General features: G+C 42.7%; 1 protein-coding gene across 1 annotated transcript; it reads right to left on the reverse strand.

The window, feature by feature from the left end:
- Positions 1-988: 988 nt before the first annotated feature.
- Positions 989-20,391, reverse strand: NRSN1 (neurensin 1). The gene is made up of 4 exons (XM_043908812.1): positions 20,210-20,391; positions 18,455-18,527; positions 12,961-13,158; positions 989-2,641 (listed from the first exon to the last, which is right to left on the reverse strand). Exons 3-4 carry the CDS (start codon positions 13,147-13,149, stop codon positions 2,243-2,245), a joined length of 588 nt encoding a protein of 195 aa, XP_043764747.1. The 5' UTR covers positions 13,150-13,158; positions 18,455-18,527; positions 20,210-20,391; the 3' UTR covers positions 989-2,242.
- Positions 20,392-21,108: the final 717 nt, after the last annotated feature.

Consider the following 21,108-nt stretch of genomic DNA (forward strand, 5'->3'; position numbering starts at 1 on the left):
CCATGGACAGAGGAGCTGGGTGGGCTTAGAGTCCATGGGTTCGCAAGAGTCATGACCTTCTGACTGAACAACAACAGGAACAACAGAGATTCCATTTAATAGGTGGCATGTAAAGCCGAATCTGGCCTCTCTACCCTGGCACCAAATTAAATCTTGGAGACAGAGTTTTGGGTGAAGTGGAAAAGATACAGCTTGATTGCTTTGCCAGGCAAAAGGGACCACAGCAGATTAAAGCCCTCAAAACTGTGTATCCCACCTTGGCATGGGGGTTGGGGGTGTAGTGAGAAGTTTTATGGTAAGGGCTCAAAGAGGGTGTGATCCACTCGTGGACATTCTTCTGATGGGTCAGAGATAGGGGAGGAACCGTCAAAAAAAACCAATAGTGCAGCTTTGGGGGCAAGGTCCTGGTTCCTCCTCAGTGAGTGAAAGTCGCTCAAGTCGCGTCTGACTCTTGGATACACATAACAACCCCTATGAGCTATTCTGCAGATACTGAAACCCCCACCAGTTGTGAGAATTTAATGGTGTATTGCCCACAAGCACTAGAGACCAGACTGATTGGAACCAGAAGAATGTAGTTTTCATTCCGGAGGCTCTTAAAAGTCAAGTCTCATCCTTGAAGATTCCTTGCTACACATCACAGAAGTCAACAGGGAAAACCTCACAGTTTTACCTTGAACAGGTGCCTGGGAGCTCGAATGAGGCTTCTGAGAACACAAGTAAAATGGCATTGCCAAGGGAAGGTAAGAACCCGAGGAAACTAGAACAGTTTCTCCCAAACATGGCCAACGATCCTTGTGAAGGATGCTGATCTGCTGCCTGTTTGATGCTGGACAATGCAAAAGAAACCATGTGCACAAGAGCACTAATTGCTTCATTTATTCTTCCATTTCACCAGGGGACCTGCAGAGCTCACTCAGCCTCAGAATGGAAAATTACATGTTGGAGAGAAAACAGTCGCACCGAAGGAATGACAAGGCAATTCGGGTTCTGCTCGTTCACATATTTTATTTATCCAGTGAAGAAAGGAAAAAACAAAAAGACAGAATTTGAAGGTGGCACAGGTTCTGAGAGGGTATCAAGATCACGTGTTCTGTTTTCCTCAGTCTGACTTAAATCCACAGATTAAATAGAAGTGCAAAGGGATGAGATGAACACTTTACAGGAGAAGAAAGTGTCTTTTTCGAGAAAGAAAACCCTCTTAAGGTTTATGTCTACTCAGGGGTTTCTTAGAGGAGGATGGCTTACTTTTGTTTCTATAAAAATATGACAGCACTGTATAAACTGCGGGGGTTGGATATTTAGAAGTGGGTGGCATGGAGGATCCTGACTTGGCAAGTTTCTGGGAGTCCAGATCTGAAAGAATCCCACTGTGGTGATAGCCACAGGAACACTGTAAACATCCTTGGTCATGGACACACAACGACACATGGCAAAACAAGACATCGCAGACCAGGACCCCCATTCTACAGATGGGGAAACTGACGCCTGGGGAGGTTAGGTGCTTTCCCCAAGACCACGCAGCTAGTTACTAATAGGCACTCGAATTTCTTGACTTTTACTTCAGGGCTTTTGGACACTGCATAAATAGATTCTCCTAATACTAATTTCTTTCCCAAGATTCTAGCGTTGGCAATTTGAGCTCCTTAAATGGAAAAAACTGGAGAAAACAAAACAAACAAAAGTTTGTGGAGAATTCTGAAAAGTTTGATTCTGATCTTAAGGACTCATGTTACGTTAGAGCTAAAAGACCAATGATTGGGTCAAAACCAGGGAATTTGATTTTTCTATGAACACTCACGACAATATCTTACATGTAGTGAGACCACGAATAGAAGGCAGCACCACACAGGAAAGGTTGGAAAATTAGAAAAAAACAATACAAGAAAGTAAAATGGACCACACTAGCCATTGGTAGGCTGGTCTGAACTGTTGAGCGCTTTCCAAGAACACGGAAAATGTCACAAAGTCACACTGTATGAAAAAGTAGGTCTAGAGAGCTCCTGGTGGGCACCCAGCTGCACCTCTTTAGGCGGCTGGGTGCATGTGCCCACGCTGACCCACTGCGTCAAGCGTCCCCAGGGCCGCTGAATGGAATGGGCCTGAGCTCAGTCATCACTCTGCCCACTGCCCAGCATAGCTCTGGGGCAGGTCAAAGCCAAAGACTTGTCGTCTCCCAAATGCCTGCTCCCTTGCAACACTGGGTGTAAATTAGAGAGGGGAGGGTTGGGTGGAAAAGATTTCAGGTTGCCGCTAAGGGCTGGACATTGTGAACCCTGGACAAAGTGACTGGTATCTTTGTTTCTCCTGGGCCGGGAGCTCTTGTGATGGGCTGCGTGTGGGCCTTGATGTCTGCGATTCGTTCTTTAAACCTTTGCTGAAGGAATTTCTCTTCTTTGGAGTAGCTTTTTGTGAACACCGACATCAGCAGGCACCCTGCCATGGATGTGCCCCCGATGCAGAACAGCACGGCGCCCGCCAGCTTGCACATGTCAAGGGCTCCGTTAAACTGGACAGCGTGCGTGTCCACCACCACGAAATTGGCCTCGCCAAAGGCTTCGATTTTGGGGGGCACAAGAAAGCCCACTGCCAGGACAGTCAATCCGAGAATCACGAAGACTGTGCCCGAGATGAGTCCGACCTAGAGAAAGACACAAATAAGATTGAGTGGATGCGGCACTTCAGCTCTCCAGGGCAGGATGGGTCTTGTTTGAGAGGAGAGATTTTTCCCAGTTGGAAGCCTACAAAATTTTCTTTTTAAAAAAGAAGATGAAAGAAGGACCTTTCTGATTTTGATACCAACCAGGTACTGCATCACTGACTTGATTTTTCCTTTGAGTTTTCTGTTTGTCCAATGCTTTGCAACTGACAAAGCCCCTTTGGCTTATGTTGTCTCATTTGGTCTTGAGCAAAAGAAAAACAGCCCCATACCTAAGAGCTGGCGTCACTCTACCCACCAGAAGCTGGCCTGGGAACCCCATGGGTGCCATGTTGTTCTGTTGGCACAATCAACCTCGCAGAACCTCAACATCAGACAAGCTCATTCTGTGCTCATGATGAAGTGAGACAAACCAAAACCACTTCATAATTTTGTCTAAACACAGACAAAAACAAGGTCATTTACAAACCAGAAAACACCATGCTCTTCCCATCCTGCATAATATAAATGACTGTTGATTCTTTACCAATTACAGTTTTATTTAGTCTCACTCTAGTCTGCGCTTGGGATAGATAAGATTTATTAAGATACCTAATCATAGAATTGTCCCTGATAATCCAAAGTAAACACTGGCTCCTGCAGACTCTTCAGTCCCCCATGCCTACCCCACCCTCCTCAAATCACCCAACCAAAGCCCACACCCTTTGATCCTTTCTCACATTCTCTTACTGAAGTGCCCTTTGGTGTCATTTTCTCTCACTGTGATGAGCAACACACTCAATTTGTTCAACACAGAAGTGTGTTCCTGGTGATTTTGGCTGGAGGCCATTGACAGTGTGTAACACCTCGCCCTTTCTCCAAGTTGGTGGAGAAAGAACCATGATTACCAGTTAAAGGCAAGGGAATGTAGCCTCACGGAGGGCAGGTCACTTCCCCAAGGAGGGACAGTGAGGACAGGTAGTGAGTAGCACAGGGCGGGCTAGAAGCCACAGGTCTGACCCCCAGGCCAGTGCTCTTTCTCCTCGAACATGTAGCTGTTTGGACTTGTGCAGAGGTTGAGAAACGTTAAGAGCAGCAGATGGAGATGAAACTGCATGAGCTCAAGTTCTAATAAAATGTAACCCGCTGAAGATGGAGAGTGATATACCATCTGGTGGTTTAAGTTCAGAGGTTTGGAATGGACAGGCTCAGGCTTAGATTCCAGCACTGCCAACTAGTACTTGAATCATAGAAGGAAAGTCACTTAAACACTCTTGTTAACTTTCCCATTTATAAAATGATAAATGATAATAGTACCTACCTCATAAAGTTGTGAGGACTAAATGAGACCATGCATGAAAGCTTTCAGCCCTGGGCCTGGCTAAGTCACGCATTGCAATAAGTAGCTATTACTACTATTATTTGGAAATGTGCCTCTTGTAAAATTATGCTACATTGGCAAGAGCATTGCAACAATCTGTCAGTACTTGGGATAAAGAACAGCTAATATAGCTTATTTTTTAAACACATTTTTCATTTCCTCCTATTCCTAATTGCTTTTAGTTAGAATAACAAGGTTGGAAAAAATAACCAAATGCATAACACAATTTAATCTTGAACATCTAAAGTATATTTATCTAACTTACTTATTATAATTCAAGGAAATACACATTATTAGATACTTCTTTAGTAGAAAGTTGCGATAACAGAAGGAAAACATTTGCAAATCCATCTCTCTAACAAAGAGGGGAGGAGAGCTAATGATATTGAGCACTGATGATGACCCAGGCACTGTTTTTCACTTAATCCTCACCAGCATCTCATGAGATATAGATATTTTTATCCCTATTTCACCTATAAGAAACAGGTTTATAGGGTTGAAGAAACATAGTTCAAAGTCCCCTTATTAAGCAGGGGGTGTGACTGGACTCTACCAGGTCTGTGTGACTTCTAAGCCCCACTTCCCACTTTCATTCTTCCATGAGACTTCACCAATTGATATTTTGTACATTACCTTCTACTATCTTTTAAAAAATTACAATAGAGTTTTAGTCACCATATATCAACAAATTTCCATTATGTAATATTGTAAAGAAACTGAAAAACAAGAGTCAGTCTTCTGAAAAAAAAAAAAAAAAGAAGTATTCTACATAAGATACAAGTATTGCAGGAAAAAAATTGGGTTGTAAAATATCACATTTTGGATGGCTTTCTACATTTTTCCAAGAATGGTGGCAAATCAATTCACCTTCAAAGACTAACTGTTATTTATAATGTTTAAAAAATGACTCATGTTGGAAAATTCTGAATGCCCAAACTAAATTAACTTAAATATCCATGGTGACATGCTTCATATGTCACTAAATTACCTCCCTCCTCAAGAACTGGCACTAATTCTCCAAAATTGAGGGCAGCAAAAACGTATCCATCTTCGTTTCTAAGGTTCTTAAGAGCAAGGGAGGCCAGGGCGCTCTGTCTTCTATTTCTGTCCCGTCTCTCTGCAGCAGTCAGACTAGTCTTGAGCCCAATAAATATTCCTGACTGACTAGCTTAAACCACCAGACTGCTGAACTTGGAGCCAGGTGATTGATTCTCAGAGCAGTCTGCTCCTCAACTGAGCAGTGTTTTATAGATTAAAATCCACTCTTGGAATATCAGTCAGAAGCTAAAAGGCAAACTATGCCTTGCAGATGGCAGAACTCTTGCTCATTTCAAGAACTGGAAAGTGGCTGGCCTCCCTGAGCCTTGCCCCTGTTCCCTGTTATATCAGAGGATCGGAGAGAGAGGCTTGCCATCTGTGGAGGGGAGCATGACGTAATGAATAGTACATAATCCCCAGGATTCTGAGGGTGCCACCCATGCAAGTCTAATGAGGATCTCCAAAAGAGGTGCCCAGAGTGACTCCAAACCTGTTCAAACACATCAGGAAGAGCTTGGGGTGGTAGACATGAAGGAAAAACACAGAATACTTCGCTGAGAGCATCATAGTGGTGAGGAGGGATACTGACATACATCAGTGTAATCCTGGTGTCATCTAAGTGTACAGAATGGAATAAGAACTTTGGAGTGATGCCATACAGTATCAAAAAATTTGTTTCTGGACATGGCTCTGACTTGAAGTAGTCCTTGGTCTAAGAGAAAAGAGGTTCTATTAAATAGAGTTTAAGAAAGGCAACACAGGCTTTTCTTTTAAAGGTTCTAAGAGAGTAAACCAGTTCTGTTTGGGGTCATGCAAAAGTCTTGCAGGGCTGCTGGGGGCGGGGCTGCCCAGAGTAGCTGGGTGCTGTGGGATGGTTAAATCAACACCCCTAGTGAGAGAGAAGGGCCGCTCCTGGTGATGACAGACTGACTGTAGAGACAGCAGCAAGGGCAGTTTTCCCTGGAGAAGGAAACGGCAGCCCATCCAGTATTCTTGCCTGGGATATCCCATGGACAGAGGAGCCTGGCAGGCTCTAGTCTATGAGGTCACAAAGAGGCAGACATGACTGAGTGACGATACACATGGGCAGTTTTCATGCTGTGACTTCTGATGACTCTGTTGACTCTGGGGAGGAGCGGTGAAAACCCAGTCTCTGCTGCTGGAAAGGAGGACTGGACAGGGAGGAGAGCTCGGAGTCCAGAAATTCTGCTGCTGGGGGCCGCGAGCAAGAAACTGCTGTTATTTTGATCAATGTCCCCCTTCGTTGTTCCGTCTATGAGCTGATGAGAAACTGAAAATGCAGTTTCCTCCAAGAAGCAGAGCTGGCAGCAGGAGCAAGGCAGCTGTTCTGGCAGAGAGGAGGCAGTCAGGGCTGTTGGAAGCCAGAGCCAGCATGGCAGGGAAGAGCAGCGTGTGGGGGGAAGTTGCTGGATGGAGCTAAACGTGAAAGGAGCCATCTGGATTCGAGGTGAAATCCAGAAGACGCGCAGCAAGAGTGGAGACGGGCTTTCCTTCATCCTCGTCTGCCCTGAGGGCTGTGACTGACCTCTCTTTTGCAGCACGTGAGCTCAGAGTGGTGTCCCCTGCCCGACTGATGGCAGATTCTAACTCATCTGGCCTGACCCTCTTGTAGGGACACGGAGCTTTACAAAGCAATGACCGATGCCAGGCTGGGATCCAAGTCCTTCCGTGTAGGCCTCGCCTGGTACACTTTCCATAGCCCTCCTGGGCAGTGGGATCTCCCGCTAGTTCCTCTAGCTCTGTCCCTCCAGCCAGTCAGCACATTCAATCACTTCCATCTTCAAAAGCTATTCCAGAACCCTGCGTTCCCCTCTAGCTACTGCTTGAATTCATTCCTACCCTTGGCAGAAAAGCTTAGTCCTCTACCATTGCACTGAAACCCCTCTCTCTGAGGTTACCGATGACCTCTTAATTGTCAAATCCAGTTTTTCTTCTCCATGTGTATATCCTGTAGTCATTGATTTTCAGCACTCAGGCTTTATTAAGACCCTCACCAATGGTTTTCCTGGACACATTTCCCTCCTGCATCCATGTCTACATCTTTAACAACTCACTCTTAACCTGCTTTGCCAGGAACTCTTAAATTATTGGTGTTCCCCAGGGTTCCAGCCCTGACTCACATCTCTTACTCAATATGTTCTCTCTAGGGTTTAATTTTGTGGCCACAGTTTCAACTCCCACCTATGTACCAATGAGTTCCAAATCTCCAACCCCAGTCTAGATTTCTCTCCTGGGCTGTAGCCCCATATTTATGATAGTCAATGGGAGGATTTACACAAAGATGTCCCAAAGGCTCTTCAAACCCCAAATATTCAAAATGATGTTCCTTCTTTTCTGCTTAATGTCTCTGCATTCCTGCCGTCCACCCATTCACTGAGTCTTTCCTCATGCTGGTAGTCGATGGATAATTAAATCTTATTAATTCTACCACATGAAATTCTCTTCACTCTTATCTCTCCATCACCATACCTACTCTAATGGTAACAGAGCACTATTAACTCTTGCCCATATCATTGCAATAGTATTCTGATCATCCCCCTGGCTAGGCTCATCTTTCTTCGTCCGTTTTTCACATGCCACCTGAGAAAATGTTTTTTTGAAAATAATACCACATGGTTTCTCTTAAGGGGTTTCCTTATTCATTTTAGCAAGTCTTTGAAAAGAAATCCAAGGTGTAGGTTTAAATTCTGATTTAGCTTATTCAGAATAAGGGGGAAAACTGGAGAGACTGGAACAGGAAGGAGGGGGGTCTAGGGAGACAGGAGAGGTACCAGGATCATTTTCACTTTTACTAAGTCTGGGGAGGAAACAGTCTTGCCTTGTACCTGCCCATTGCTGTTGAACATCCTTTGGGAGATTTCTAATAGGGGTTGAAGAGGAAGATAATCCCGGGGTGAGGAAAGAACAATTGGGGCGAGAAGCCTGCTTCTATTAGTTCATACCTGCTGTACTTTGGCTGTTTGCTGCACAATGAAGTGGGAGCAGTCTTAGTCAAGTGCAAGGATGAAAAAGAAAAATTCCACGACAGCCTGTTAGGTTCTTGGCCAGAGGCAGTGGGTGGCAGGGGGTAGGTGAGACCTTGTCACACAGGTTTTTGCAGACAGCAGCAGTTGTAGGCACTGGGGAAGCTAGCAGCGCCGGAGGCAGTCACGCAGGCATCTAGAATGTGAGGCGCAGAGAATGTGTATAACACGGTGTGTGTGTGCTCTGGTGGTGGTGGGGTGAGGCTGTTTGTTCCTGGCTGTGAGACAGCCTTCCCAAGAAAGTCTTGATTTATTACCTTACCCTCTCACTGTACTCAATCGAGCTGGAAGGTTCTGGAGACATTTCTACTTCACAGCCTTTCAAAGTCTCTGTGATCCAGCTCTTGTATACATTCCCATGTCGTTCTCTTGGTTCGTCTCCTGGCCTTTGTGCTCCACCCTTAGCCCAGCCACACTGAACTGTTGGCATCTCCCAAGACTGCCATCTTCTCTCACAAATGCTTCTGCAATGCTTTTCTTTCTCTTGGGATGGATCCCCTGTTCCTGTGAACGCCTCTGTGGAGTCACTTCCTCCCCAGGCTGCATCAGGGTCTCCCTGCCCCAAACCCTGGGCTCCCGGTATGTACTGCGACGCTGTCACACTGGATTGTAACAATCTCCGTACACATCCATCTTCCTTATTTGACTGTGAACTCTGTCAGGTCAAGGCTATACCTTATTCACAAGCGAAGAAGTGTCGTGTTCACAACTGAACCCAGAGCCTTGTGCATGGTGGACATATAAATATTTGTTAAAAAAAAAAAAAGAACAGCATTGTGGGAACAAGGTTATGTTGATCCATGGCTAGAGCAAAGTTTCTTAAGTGTTAATCACTCAGTCATGTCCGACTCTTTGCGACCCCATGGACTGTATGGACTGGAGCCCTCCAGGCTCCTCTGTCCATGGAATTCTCCAGGCAAGAATACTGCAGTGGGTTGCCATTTCCTTCTCCAGGGGATCTTCCCGATCCAGGGACTGAACCCCAGTCTTCCTGCCTTACAGGCAGATTCTTTACCATCTGAGCCACCAGGGAAGTCCCATAAAGTTTCTAACTCAGGCCCGATTAATTGCAGTCTCCATTCTCATTAAGCCCCCTCCCATTGCTGCCCACACTAAGGAGCTGGCTCAGCAGCAGAGACCTGCTGAGGCTCTGTGAGTGTGGCCCCAGTGAGAGACCCCTGTGGCCTTAGCAACACTATAGTGGAAGAGGGGTCAGGGGGAGCCCACATCTTGAACTATGTACAAGACGCAGTTTGAAATGGAAGAAAAAAACATAAAGAAGAATCATAATGGAAACATGCATAATCAGTGCCTTTCTCTGTGTTGATACAAAGTACCTCACATTACTGGCTGGCAAGAGTTCCCTTATATCCCCTAGGAGGCAACCCAGGAGTGTCTGGTGTATTCCCTTGGTTGAGATGAGGTCTCTAAGACAATCCATTCTTGGCTTTTTCTGGTTGACTGTAGGCTTCTCAATTGAGTGTTTTATGATTACGATGTGTTTAGGATTTGGATTTTGCTGGCATATAACCTCTATAAGGCTATGGATGTTTGCTCGGTTTTATTCTCTGAACTAGGTCCAGTACAACAGGGAACAAATATTTTTGGATCTTGTCTGTATAAAACAGAAGAGAGAAAATACTGAAATCTGAATCCTGGGGTTGGTAATTTACTGAGAGTTCTTTATTGTAAATCCATACCCGTATATTATTCGATGGATTTATAGCTTCACAAGTCGTATAGCCACTAGTGCTTTGGAACCACCAGCATTTGCAATATTCTGTATGTCAGAGGCATTTTAGGCTCTTGGCACAACAGACCTGTCAGGCAAATATTTGTTTTTTTGACACATAGAGAAGCAACCACCCACTTCTCTGGGTAAATACAAGATGTGCCAAGCTTGGCTATGTATTTCATTGGTCCAGGCCAGTACGGATTCAACACTTGTACAGAATAAAAAAGCTGGCTTGACCAATTCTAGTATAGAGAACCGACAGTTGTAAGATTTTGAATCAACAGAGGTCTTGGGTAAACCATAGTAACCATTGTATTACCCAATATTTCACTTATTAACTAAGTTTCCAGTTTTATTTCTATTTCAGAACTCAGTGTTCCGTATGACATCTGAAAATAGGAGCTAAGACATTAAATGCTTATTGAGTACCTACCAGACATTGTACTAAGCTCTTTGCATATGTTATCTTACTTAAGTCTCACAAGTATGTGGTAGGTATTATATGTATCACTGTTAGAGGCTCATTAAGGTCAAGTTTCTCATGTTCGTGCTTAGTCATGTCCAACTGTTTGGACCCTATGGACTGTAGCCCGCCAGGCTCCTCTGTCTGTAGGATTTTCCAGGCAAGAATACTAGAGTGGGTTGCCGTTTCCTCCTCCAGGGGACATTCCTGACCCAGGGACCAAACCCACATCTCCTGCATTAGCAGGTGGATTCTTTACCACTGAGTTACCTGGTGTAATGGTTATAGCTATTAACTGAAAAAGTTGAGATTTGAACCCATGTCAGCCAAGGAATTGATGTCTTTGAACTGTGGTGCTGGAGAAGACTCCCGAGAGTCCCTTCCACAGCAATATGCTCAAACCAGGCGATCGTAAGGGAAATCAACCCTGAATACTCATTGGAAGGACTGATGCCGAAGCTGAAAGTCCAGTATTTTGGTCATTGATATGAACAGCCGATCACTGAAAAGTCCCTGATGCAGGGAAAGATTGAGGGCAGAAGGAGAAGGCATCAGAGGATGAGATGGCTGGATGGCATCACCTATACAATGAACATGAACTTGGGCAAACTTCGGGAGATGGTGAAGGGCAGGGAGGCCTGGCGTGCTGCAGCCCATGGGGTCGCAAAGAGTCAAACATGACCGGGCAACTGAACCAGAGCAACAGCAGCCAAGGACAGAGTCCATGCTAATAATCATTACTTTGTTACTTGCCTCTTGTTGAATTCTATTGCCAGTACATTGGAAGTTTATGTCAGCATCAGTGTCTAAATTTCTGTGATATTTTGGGAGAAAGTTAGGGATGATCAGAAATCTCTAAAACACAGAATTATAGACTGGAGGGAATCTGAGGCATCATCTAAAGCTGAACCTTCTCAGTAGCCCTTCCTACATCCTTGTCCTTTTCCTGATTTATAAATATTGGAATATCCGATGCCTTCTTCTCTTTTATGTCTGTACTCTCTTCTTGGATGCCCTTTTCTAGTCTGGTACCTTATATACATTCTATAGGTCAGTGACTCCCAATTCAGGAGCTGAAGACTGGTATATTTAAATACTTATGCAGATCTCCACTTGCATGATTAATAGGCACCTCCACTGTGGTGGTGGTGTTTAGTCGCTAAGTTGTATCTGACTCGCCAGTGTGGCAATGCCAAAATCAGACTCTTGATTCATCAACCATCCCACTGCTCTCCTGGTGTTCTCAATCCCAGTGAGTTATAACATCATCCACTAAAGATCTCAGCCTGCAAGTCTTGGAGTCAGGCTTGACTCTTTTTTCTTTTATGTCTAATTCACCAGTGTGTCTTAGCTGGCCTTCAAACTTCATGTTAAATCTGACTACATTTTACCATCTCCATTAACACCATCCTAATCTAAGCCACTAGTATCTCTTGCCCCTGGGTACTTCAATAGACTCTTAAATAATTTAGCTACTTCTATCTCTGTGGTTCTGTAATTTGTTTTCTGTGCTATAGCCACAGTGATCTTGCTAAAATATTGGTCAGGTTGCGTCACTCATCTACTTGAACATTCAGGTGGCTTCTTGTGTCTCTCAAGGGGAAAGCCAAAGTCTTCACAATCACCTCCAAGGCTCCACACAAACCATCTGTGTCCTGTCATTTTTCTGAATTTGTCAACTGTTCTTTCCTCCCTCTCATTCCCCTCCACCTCCTCTGGACCTCTTGCTATTTTTTCAAACACACCAAACTTGTTCCCATTTCAGAGCTTTTGGACTTGCTATTTTCCCAACCGAGAATGACCTTCAGCCAAATAATTTTATGATCTCCCTCAGCTTATCCTGGTACTTGTTCAAAGGTCATCTTCTTCGAAAGGCTTTCTGTGATCAGCATAACTAAATATCAGTTCTCTATCCCTCCCTAGCCTCTTATTCTGATTTAGTTCTCTTCGTAGCACTTGCCACTATTATTCAATACTTGCTACTTTCTACTATTATTGTGTGGTTTATTTGTTTATGGTCTGTTTTCCATGATAGATTGTAAATTTTGTAAGGGCAGGGACTTTTTCTTCTCCCATTTACTGCTTTAATTTCCAGCACTTTGCAACTTTTTGAATGGAGTAGGTGCTCACTAATTACATACTGAATGACTGAATTTCTTGTCCAGCAAGGCTCGTACCTTTCAAGGAAGCTGAAGCTCATAGAACTTTATGACCACATATCTAGTAGAAGTAGGGCAGGTAGACTGACCACTGTATTATGCCTCAGCATTAACTCTCTCCAGTACCCAACTATTTCTTTTAATAATTATTGTAACTTTTAAAGTGATACCATCCAAACCTGTAGGGGAGGCTTAAAACAAGTTGCCTTTGAATGGCTTTCATAGTTGGTGAATTTATGTGGCACGTTAATAACAGTAGCAAAAATAATAATGATGGCAATTATATCTATTTACATTTCACCTTAAAATCAACAACTGTACTGTGTTTAGAGGCTTTCTTCCCAAGGTTTACAGTCTCCTTTCCTAAGGAAGAAAACTGCACTTAGAATCACCAAGAGGGATGCATACAGAGTCCCAGACCTCTCAGTTCTCTGCAGCTGAATTACTTACCGTATGAAATGGTTTCTCCATTTCCTGAGTTAAACCCATGCTCTTTACTTACCTTCCAGAATACTGAGCTCCACCTGTTGGGTGATCTCTGGATCTGGAAATCATCCTCATACTCCCAGATGGAAGTGGTACAGTCCTCATAAAACTGGTGCAGGTAGGACCGGACTCCATAGCGCTGGTGCCCGCCGTCGGTAGCAGCCTGTGCCTGCCTGGACCCACAGACGTTGCTGCAAGAACTCATCCTTCTTGGCTGGAATGACAATATCCACAGGCATCAGCCCGATGAGCTCTGGCCTCAGGATCAAAAGGCATATTAAAGGTAAGAACCAGGCTGAGTAATGTCAGCCTAATTGAACAATGCTCTTTCTCTGGACAGAAAAGATACCTTAAAGGACTTGTCTTTCTTACCCAAGCTGGTCTTCTTTACTGAATGCAAAATCACCCCAAACACTCCCTGACCAGAACTGGTTCTCCGTAAGTGAAACGAGACATTAACAGTACAGCACCCCGAGATGATGCAAAAATTTAAGCAGGAAGCACATGAGAAATGCAGCAAGGAAGCTGAGATTTCCAGCTGTCTTGACAATAAATCTTCAGTCTCTTAGAATCCAGTAGTGTTTACACTTCCATGTTAAAGAATTAAGCAGGCACTCTCACTTGCTACAGGTGAAATTTGTCTTGGACTGTCCTCTTCAATGCTTAACTATGTTCCCTTGTGGAAGCTACATGGTGTTACACAGCAATTTGAAATTCTGCCTTTGGATCTCATGTATCTTGTTCTAACAATTGTCAAGTTGTACAGAAGCGTCATTAAAAAGTTGCTGAGCAGTTTATGCTTCATGCTTTATTAATCACAACTGGCTTGGTCAATAATTAACACCTCACTGACTCTAACTCCAGATATTTCAGGCGTTATTTGTTGATACATCTGATTAGGTGGGATGCTAGAGCGTAATGTAGAGAATAGACCTACTTTTTACTATTTCCATTTAGTGTCTACTATAAATAAAAATTCAGGTAACTGTTTAATGAAACTAAGCTCTGGGTAGGTTGTTTAGGATGCTGCCTTCTTCAGATGGAAATTTCAATTTAATTTGATCTAATTTGACCTTAAAGAGAGGCATTTGGTTATTAATACATGGCAAAACAAACAAACAAGGAATAACTGAAGGACAGAAATTTTGGTGAGAGAATTCTCATTCTGTTTTTTCTTTGGTTTTCTGATCTCCATATAAGCAGATCAACAGGTAGCTGGAAATGTGAAATACTTCTTTAGATTTTTTGATTATCCTTTAGATGGTTTTCCCATTGTGGACAGAGTTTTAAAATCTAGATGGTTTTCCCTGTCTCAATGTGACAAAGCAAGGAACAATATTCAAAGGTATCTTCCTGCTAGACCAGGGTCTCTCAGGGCCTATGTTATATAATCCAGACAATAAAAAGACACATTAAGTGTTTTCAATTACTTGTCATGAAACCAAAGCAGTATTGTTTATATACAAGAAAAACTTAATCTAAAATTCTAGCAAGTGTTCCTGTGTGGCCACTTAGTTTGGTTGGATATAATCACGGGGCTAAAATCAAAGTTGAACCAAGGGATTCATTGACCCATAGCCACAAAGTGAACCCTTGAGAATAGCTTGTAACTGTATGCCCTCAGCCACAAGTGGGTTTTGGTTAAAAATTGTCAAACTCAGGAAAATATGGCCCTGATCTTAGAAAAATGATGCAAACAGGTGTCACTGATGGTGACTGATGACCTCATCTTTTTAAGTGTTGGTCAGTGTCAAGTTTAGCGCCTGCCTTCCAGTGTCTTCTTCCTGTCTCAGGTCCAGATTACCTTGTAAAGAAATCAACCAGGAGGAGAGAGCAGGCGAATAAATTTTTGTGTGTGTGTGCTTGCTTTTTTAACATTTCAGAAGGATATTATTTTGTAACAATATCAAGATTTCAGAGGGTATTTTGCCTGATTAGAGCAATAACATCTAATGGACCAAATTCTTTTGTTAACCTAGTTTTCATATTTTAAATGCTAGGATGACCTCTTTAGTACCTTTTATTTCATGCTTACACAATGAAGATGATTAATAAGAGCCTATTACTAATGGTATAGAAGTAGAATAGTTTTAAAGGCACTTTCTTCTAAGACATTCTAATAAGCTTTCAGTCAAGGGAAGATGGGATTAGTATTACTAAGTCTACTTTGTCATTGAGGAAATTGAGGCATAGAAAAGTTATCTACTAAAGGTTATATGAGTCAGGGAGTAGATGAAAGATGACAAAACGATCAACGGGAGTATGGATTGATTAACAGATTTGCATAATCAGAACCAGCTCATACAAATACATATGTTCAGGTTTTCTATAAAGCAGTAGAGACTTTAACATTAAAAAAGGCCAAAAATAGATATGATAGGTGTAAAAAAAAGTCCCTCATAACAATAGTAAGAGTTATCTTCCTGTGATGCTGAAGTTGTCCTTTCTCAGGATTTAGCTTCGGTGCAGAGCAGGACCTTGTGACATCCTGGAGTCCTCCCCTGCACAGCTTGTTCCCAGTGCCCTAGGTTAAATGTTTCTGCTTTAGAGGATGAGACCCAGCAGCCCAGCTTGGCTAAACACGACATGGGTAACATCATAAAAGAGAGAGAAGATGTCATAAAACAAATGCTTTTGAGCCTGAGTGATAGATGGCTCTACTCTAAGTCAGAATGGATTTTCAGTGATGTTAGATACATTTCAGAAGAGAAATCCCAAGGAGTCTTATTCTCTTCTCTGGGCATAGAAAGTGCAAGGATGTGACTTTGGCTATGACAACCACATGGAGCAGAGAAAGGGCTCTAATGCTAGTTCTTGATTTGCAACTTACTGGTACTGACATCTTAGGCAAGCTTGGTAACCTCCCTGGGCTATGGTTTCATCATCCTTAAAATAAGGTGGCTGGACCTGATGACCTCTAATTCCTTCTAGATGTAGAATTTTCAGGAGTCTTTGGCCATGAATTTACAGAATGAGTTGATTTTTGTTGGATAAATAACTAGGTTTAGGGATTTTCCTCCTCCCAAGTTCTGAATGGTTGGTTGTCAGATTGCTTTATTATTGTATGCATGGAGCTTCAGTTTAAAAGAGCATATAAGCTGCTAGTTAGATTAGTTACTTGGTATTCAGGAGACTGAACAGTTGTGTGTTTGTTTAATGTTATTTCAGTAGAGGTAGTCCCTGGGTTTCATACATCTTTCCAAACATAAAATTTGTTGAGATTCACTCTTATAGGAGATGGATCACTTGGTAGAACATGAATTTTAAAATATAACATGTTATAGCAGAAACTTTGCACCTAAAAAATCTCAGCAGAGAGTTATATTCCTCATAGGAAAGTCAGTAACTTTTTGTCCTAGTATAGAAAATGTTAGTTATACTTGGTTGATTGACACCTCCAATATTATAAAGAGGATACACAAGGTCACTTCACAACATCACTTTAAAAGCTGAGTGATGATTACATGATAAAGTAGGATTGAGAAGAAAGCAATAGTATGTGCAAAGGCACTTTAGCTTGTCTCAGCATTTATTTAATGAGTAAGATTTCATGAGGATTCTGGTTTGTGTTTTGATAGGTATATTAGCATCAGCAAAAACAGTAATGTTAAATCTATGGCTGTTGTTAAGTGATGGATGCTGAAGGAGCTCCTTTCTTTAGAGAAAGCTTTAATATCCCAGGAAGTGTATGCATAGGGGAGGTGAGTGAAAATATTCTCTGATAGTGTATTTAAGTGGGTCCTTATGAGTATTCATTTCATACACATTTTGGAGGAGCCTGCTGCATCCTCACTGCCAGCATGGCCTTCATGATGGAGCACAAGCAACATTAGTGTCTGATTACTTGGTCATCTATGGAGGGGGAACTGCCTTCATTTTTCCAGAAGGACTTTCTGGGTGCAGATAAGTGAGGATACATCCATAGTCTTCTTCTTTTTCTTGTATCTGGTATCTATCTTAGCTGTTGTACAGTAAGTGGATATTCAATTCTTAGCAACATAGCCTACCTGTTATATACCAGGGACTCATAGAGACAGAAGAATCATTCATTAACTGCCCCCACTCCCCAACTCTTCTGAGAGGCTTTCTACAGTGAGCACAATAAATATCAGCCCTCTATCACTCTCTATCCCCTTATCTAGATTTGTTTCTCTTCATAGCTCTTGTTACTACCCAGTCCTCTGTGATGTGGTTTATCTGATGGTCTGATAGACTGTATACACGATAAACTGAAAACTTCTTGAGGCCAGGGACATTTTCTATCCTGCTTACTATTTTGAAATTTCTTGGCACAGAGTTCTAGATGAGTTGGTGTGGATGATGGTCTGAGTGGTCCTTTATTTTTCATTCCTCCTTTCCTTCGGTGCTTTTAAAGCACTAGTTATATGCTAGATTATGTGAGACGCTGGTTACAAAGATGAGTGGGGCACAACATTTTGCTCTCAGTTGACCCTTGGGCTAGAAGAAGAAACACTTCTGAAGTAGTATGTGCAACAAAATGGGCACTGAAATGAGGTATTTGCAGCAGGAAGAAGGATAAATACTGAGAATCCCTTGAATGACTATTCAGCAAACAAACCCATGCATGTGTTACCATGATCCTTATATGTGCCACTACACTAGACATCAGTTTTTGGAAATTTGAATTTCAGTCTAATAGGAGCAGTTACTTTTTATTTTACTTGAAAAATGTTCACAGTCATGAAAATAGAAATAAGGTTTTATGCCTCATGAAGCCTTAAGAATTCCAGAGACTTTATATTACTTGTCTTCATGGTCTCCTTGAGAGAAGAGAGGCAGAAAATTGAGGCCCAAAAAAGGATGAGTGTTTTCCCATGGCTCTATGTGTGAGTCAGCTGTGAAGCCAGGCACAGGCCTTGTTCTTTTTATTCTCTTGGAAAGATCATTCAATTTTTCATACTGTTTTTCTCTCCCATAAAATCATTCTGAGATAATGAGAGTGAAGTTCTCATTAGAGCCACTTCTGGGCCACAGATGCAAGGTATAGGCACGTAGCTGGTTTAGATAATTTATCCAATACCACACCAAAGGTCAATTCACTTAAAAGAATCAGTTAGACTCAGAATGGATGCAGGATGGCATGAAAGCCTGCTAACAGCTTTTTCACTTTTAAATCAGGCATTCTGGAATTATATAAGCATGAACTTAAAACTTGAAAATGTGTTTCTACTAATGAACAGTGGTTCATTCAGAGATACTTCATTGTCCTGGGACAGTGGTAGAGATCGTGGCTCTCCAGTGTTAATTTTTATTCCTTCTAAGTTAGTAGATAAGCAGTCACTCTTATAATTTTTAAAGGGGGAGGGGAGATAATGATATGCAGTTATCTTATTATTTTACCTCTTTGAGATGTATTTTTAAGTTAGATAAAATAAAGTCCAAACCAAAATGAACAGAGCAAAAGAATCCATATTCATGCTAAACTTCTTTATCGAGGTGCAGACCACAAGGTGCTTACCAGTTTACATGTGACAAAGTTTGAGTCTTACCTTTGAAATTCTCCTCTTCCTCTTTTTGTTGTTTACTCTTTGACCTTTCCTTTTAATGGCTCATTCTTCAAACCTAGTTAAGAATAAAAATCTCTGCAGAATGTGATCCAGATAAAAGTCTAAATTTCATAAGTCATTTTTATAACTTGTAAGGAATCATTTAACATCAACAAAGGACTTCCTGTTCAAGAGCAGAGATAGTTTTTTTCTTTTTACAAAAGTACAACATATTTTATAACTTTTTAATGGGCTCTCATGAGAGTTTATAAAGGAGATAATGTAAATGAAAAGGATCTGTAAACTATAACACATTATATAAATATATTCTTATTTTGATATAATTCTATTCCATGCAGTCAATAATACCAACTAGGCTGACTCAGTTGTGTTTTACAAAGTCTAAAGAAAAAGATTACTAGCTTCCGATAGAGACTCCAGATTTGATCTCTTTGGTGCCTGTTCCATTATAATGTAAAATAATCTTATAGCCATTGTGTTTTCTAATCTATTTACATGCATTTTAGACTTATTAAGGCTCTTTGGATGATTTACTCATGAGGTCGATTTTTTTACTCCTATATCCATTTTCTTCCTATCATGATCATTTTACTTTTCATCTGCCTAAGAAAAGCAGGTGCCCATGCAAGATTTAATTAAAAAGCCATTGCCAGCTCTGGAGCTATTGGTTTCCTACATTACTCTAGTCATGTGAAAGAAAATAATAACTGGGGCTATATTTCTCAAGAGGCGTTAAGAATTCTTTCTGATGAACAGTTCCCCATCCATCTTCAGGAGGATCTCAAAGGCTTGAGGTGTGTAAGCATGGCTGAGGCCTGAAAAACTGTCTTCAATATTTTCCTGGTTCACTTTGTATGTACCATGGCCCAAACCAACCTTCTTCAAGACATTAGTTTGTCCTGAAATTTTATTGTATTTCAGGGTCTGGATAAGTAACAGAAAACAAGTCTGTCTGTCTTTCGTCCGTGCCTCTCTCTCTCATTAAATGATCCTTCTTTTTATCTGTCACCGACCTCTCTTTCTTTGAAAAAAACCGACTCCACACATGCCCTTCACCAGAGGCTGGCCTGGTCTGGAGCCCAAGGAGCTGTTCAAGGTGCTGAAAATATTTCTGCTACAGAGCCAGGAACCAATTAAGTAAATAAAAGCTGTTCAACTCCAGCTGTTTTCTTTGAGGTCATCAGCTTTGGTCGGACCCGCACCCAATGCCCCATTCTAACAACACAAAGAAGTAGGTGCTGAGATCATATCAAAAACTCAAACATCTTCAGATAAGGCGAAGGAGAGGAAAGGGCAAGGGGCGGATACATTCAGCCTGGAAAAGAAATCAGTTCAGCTTTGCAAACCCCAAATCCATATATTTTTACTCTCATCTAATATTACAACTTTTCTTGTCTCACAGGAAAGAAACTCCTGAGTTCACCCTGTATACCTCCCAAATTCTTACATAACATAAACCACAAACAGCCAAAGAATGGAGTTGGTTACTCCTAATTTGTACGTATTGGTGGATTTTAACATGCATGGATTTCATAGAGATTTGTGCCCATATAATAAACGTAGACGAATTAGGTGTGTGTGTGTGTGTGTGCGCGCGCGCGCGCGCGCGCGTGTGTGAAAGACAGAGAATATGAATATTTGTGCATGAGGAGAGAGGAAGGAAAGAAAAAGGGAGGAGAAGGGAGTAAGACAAACCGAGCCTAGAAAACCTCACCCCTGGGCTCCGCAAGGCTTTACCTGCCCCCTTGCGATCCCCTGACCCGTGGAGCAAATGCAGCCAGCTAGCCGCAGATCTCTCGCTGGGGTCCCATCGCCGCCGCCGCCGCCGCCGCCGCCGCTCCCGCCTCGCCGAACTCAGCCCTGCGCGTGATTGACAGCTGGGCGTCCCGCGTGCCCGCGCAGCCGAGGCCCGCGCAGCCGCCGCCGCCGCCGCCGAAGGGGCGCGGATGTGCAGCGAGTGGGCGGGGCCTGGACTGGCCAGCCCTGCTTCCTGCCTGCGTCCGGGGTCGGGTGGTCCCTGGGCCTTCTGGAAGGCGGGGTCCCGTGCCCTGTGCAAGCGCGGGGCCGGACACCTTCTCTACCTTGTCCAGTGTTCTTCTCCTGCCCAGCACCATGAATGGACCTAGCAGGCTCCACATGCGTATTTTTTTAGATGGTCGGAGAGGCAGACTCACACCACCCCCATTGGTAGAGGCTTCTCCGGAGCCTATTTTTTTTGTCTTTGATGAGACACGAGGTGAGGAACTGCGCGGCTGGCGAAGCGCTGCCCACCTGAGAGAACCTCACTTCTGTCAGCGGTTGGACACTTTCAGTGTCTCCTCTTGTCCCTGACCCCGATGAGGCGGAAGAATGATGAAGAAAATGATTTAAATGATGATATTTAAGAAAAACACACAAATACACGAAGGCAAGCACCCTAGAAAATTACCTGTGAGCACCTCAGAAAAATGTGTGTAGGTGTGGGCAGGTTAGCATATAAATACAACGACCCCTGCTTCATGAGACTTTCTGCAGACCCCTGGTAAGTGGCCTGTGATGAAAATGATCACTAAAATAGTTAATATTTGCACAGCCATTCTACACGTAAAATAACATCCAATATTTGCACAGTGTTTTCTATGTCCCTTTGGAGTTCT

The sequence above is a fragment of the Cervus elaphus genome, chromosome 7, assembly GCF_910594005.1.
Source record: "Cervus elaphus chromosome 7, mCerEla1.1, whole genome shotgun sequence".
Classification (NCBI taxonomy): Eukaryota; Metazoa; Chordata; class Mammalia; order Artiodactyla; family Cervidae; genus Cervus; species Cervus elaphus.

Bases quoted from the DNA above. Each gene is read 5' to 3' on its own strand.
- NRSN1 (XM_043908812.1), bottom strand. From the start codon at position 13,149: ATGAGTTCTTGCAGCAACGTCTGTGGGTCCAGGCAGGCACAGGCTGCT. The intron at 2,642-12,960 runs GTAAGTAAAGAG...GTCTTTCTCTAG, and splicing joins GGAGCTCAGTATTCTGGAAG to GTCGGACTCATCTCGGGCAC.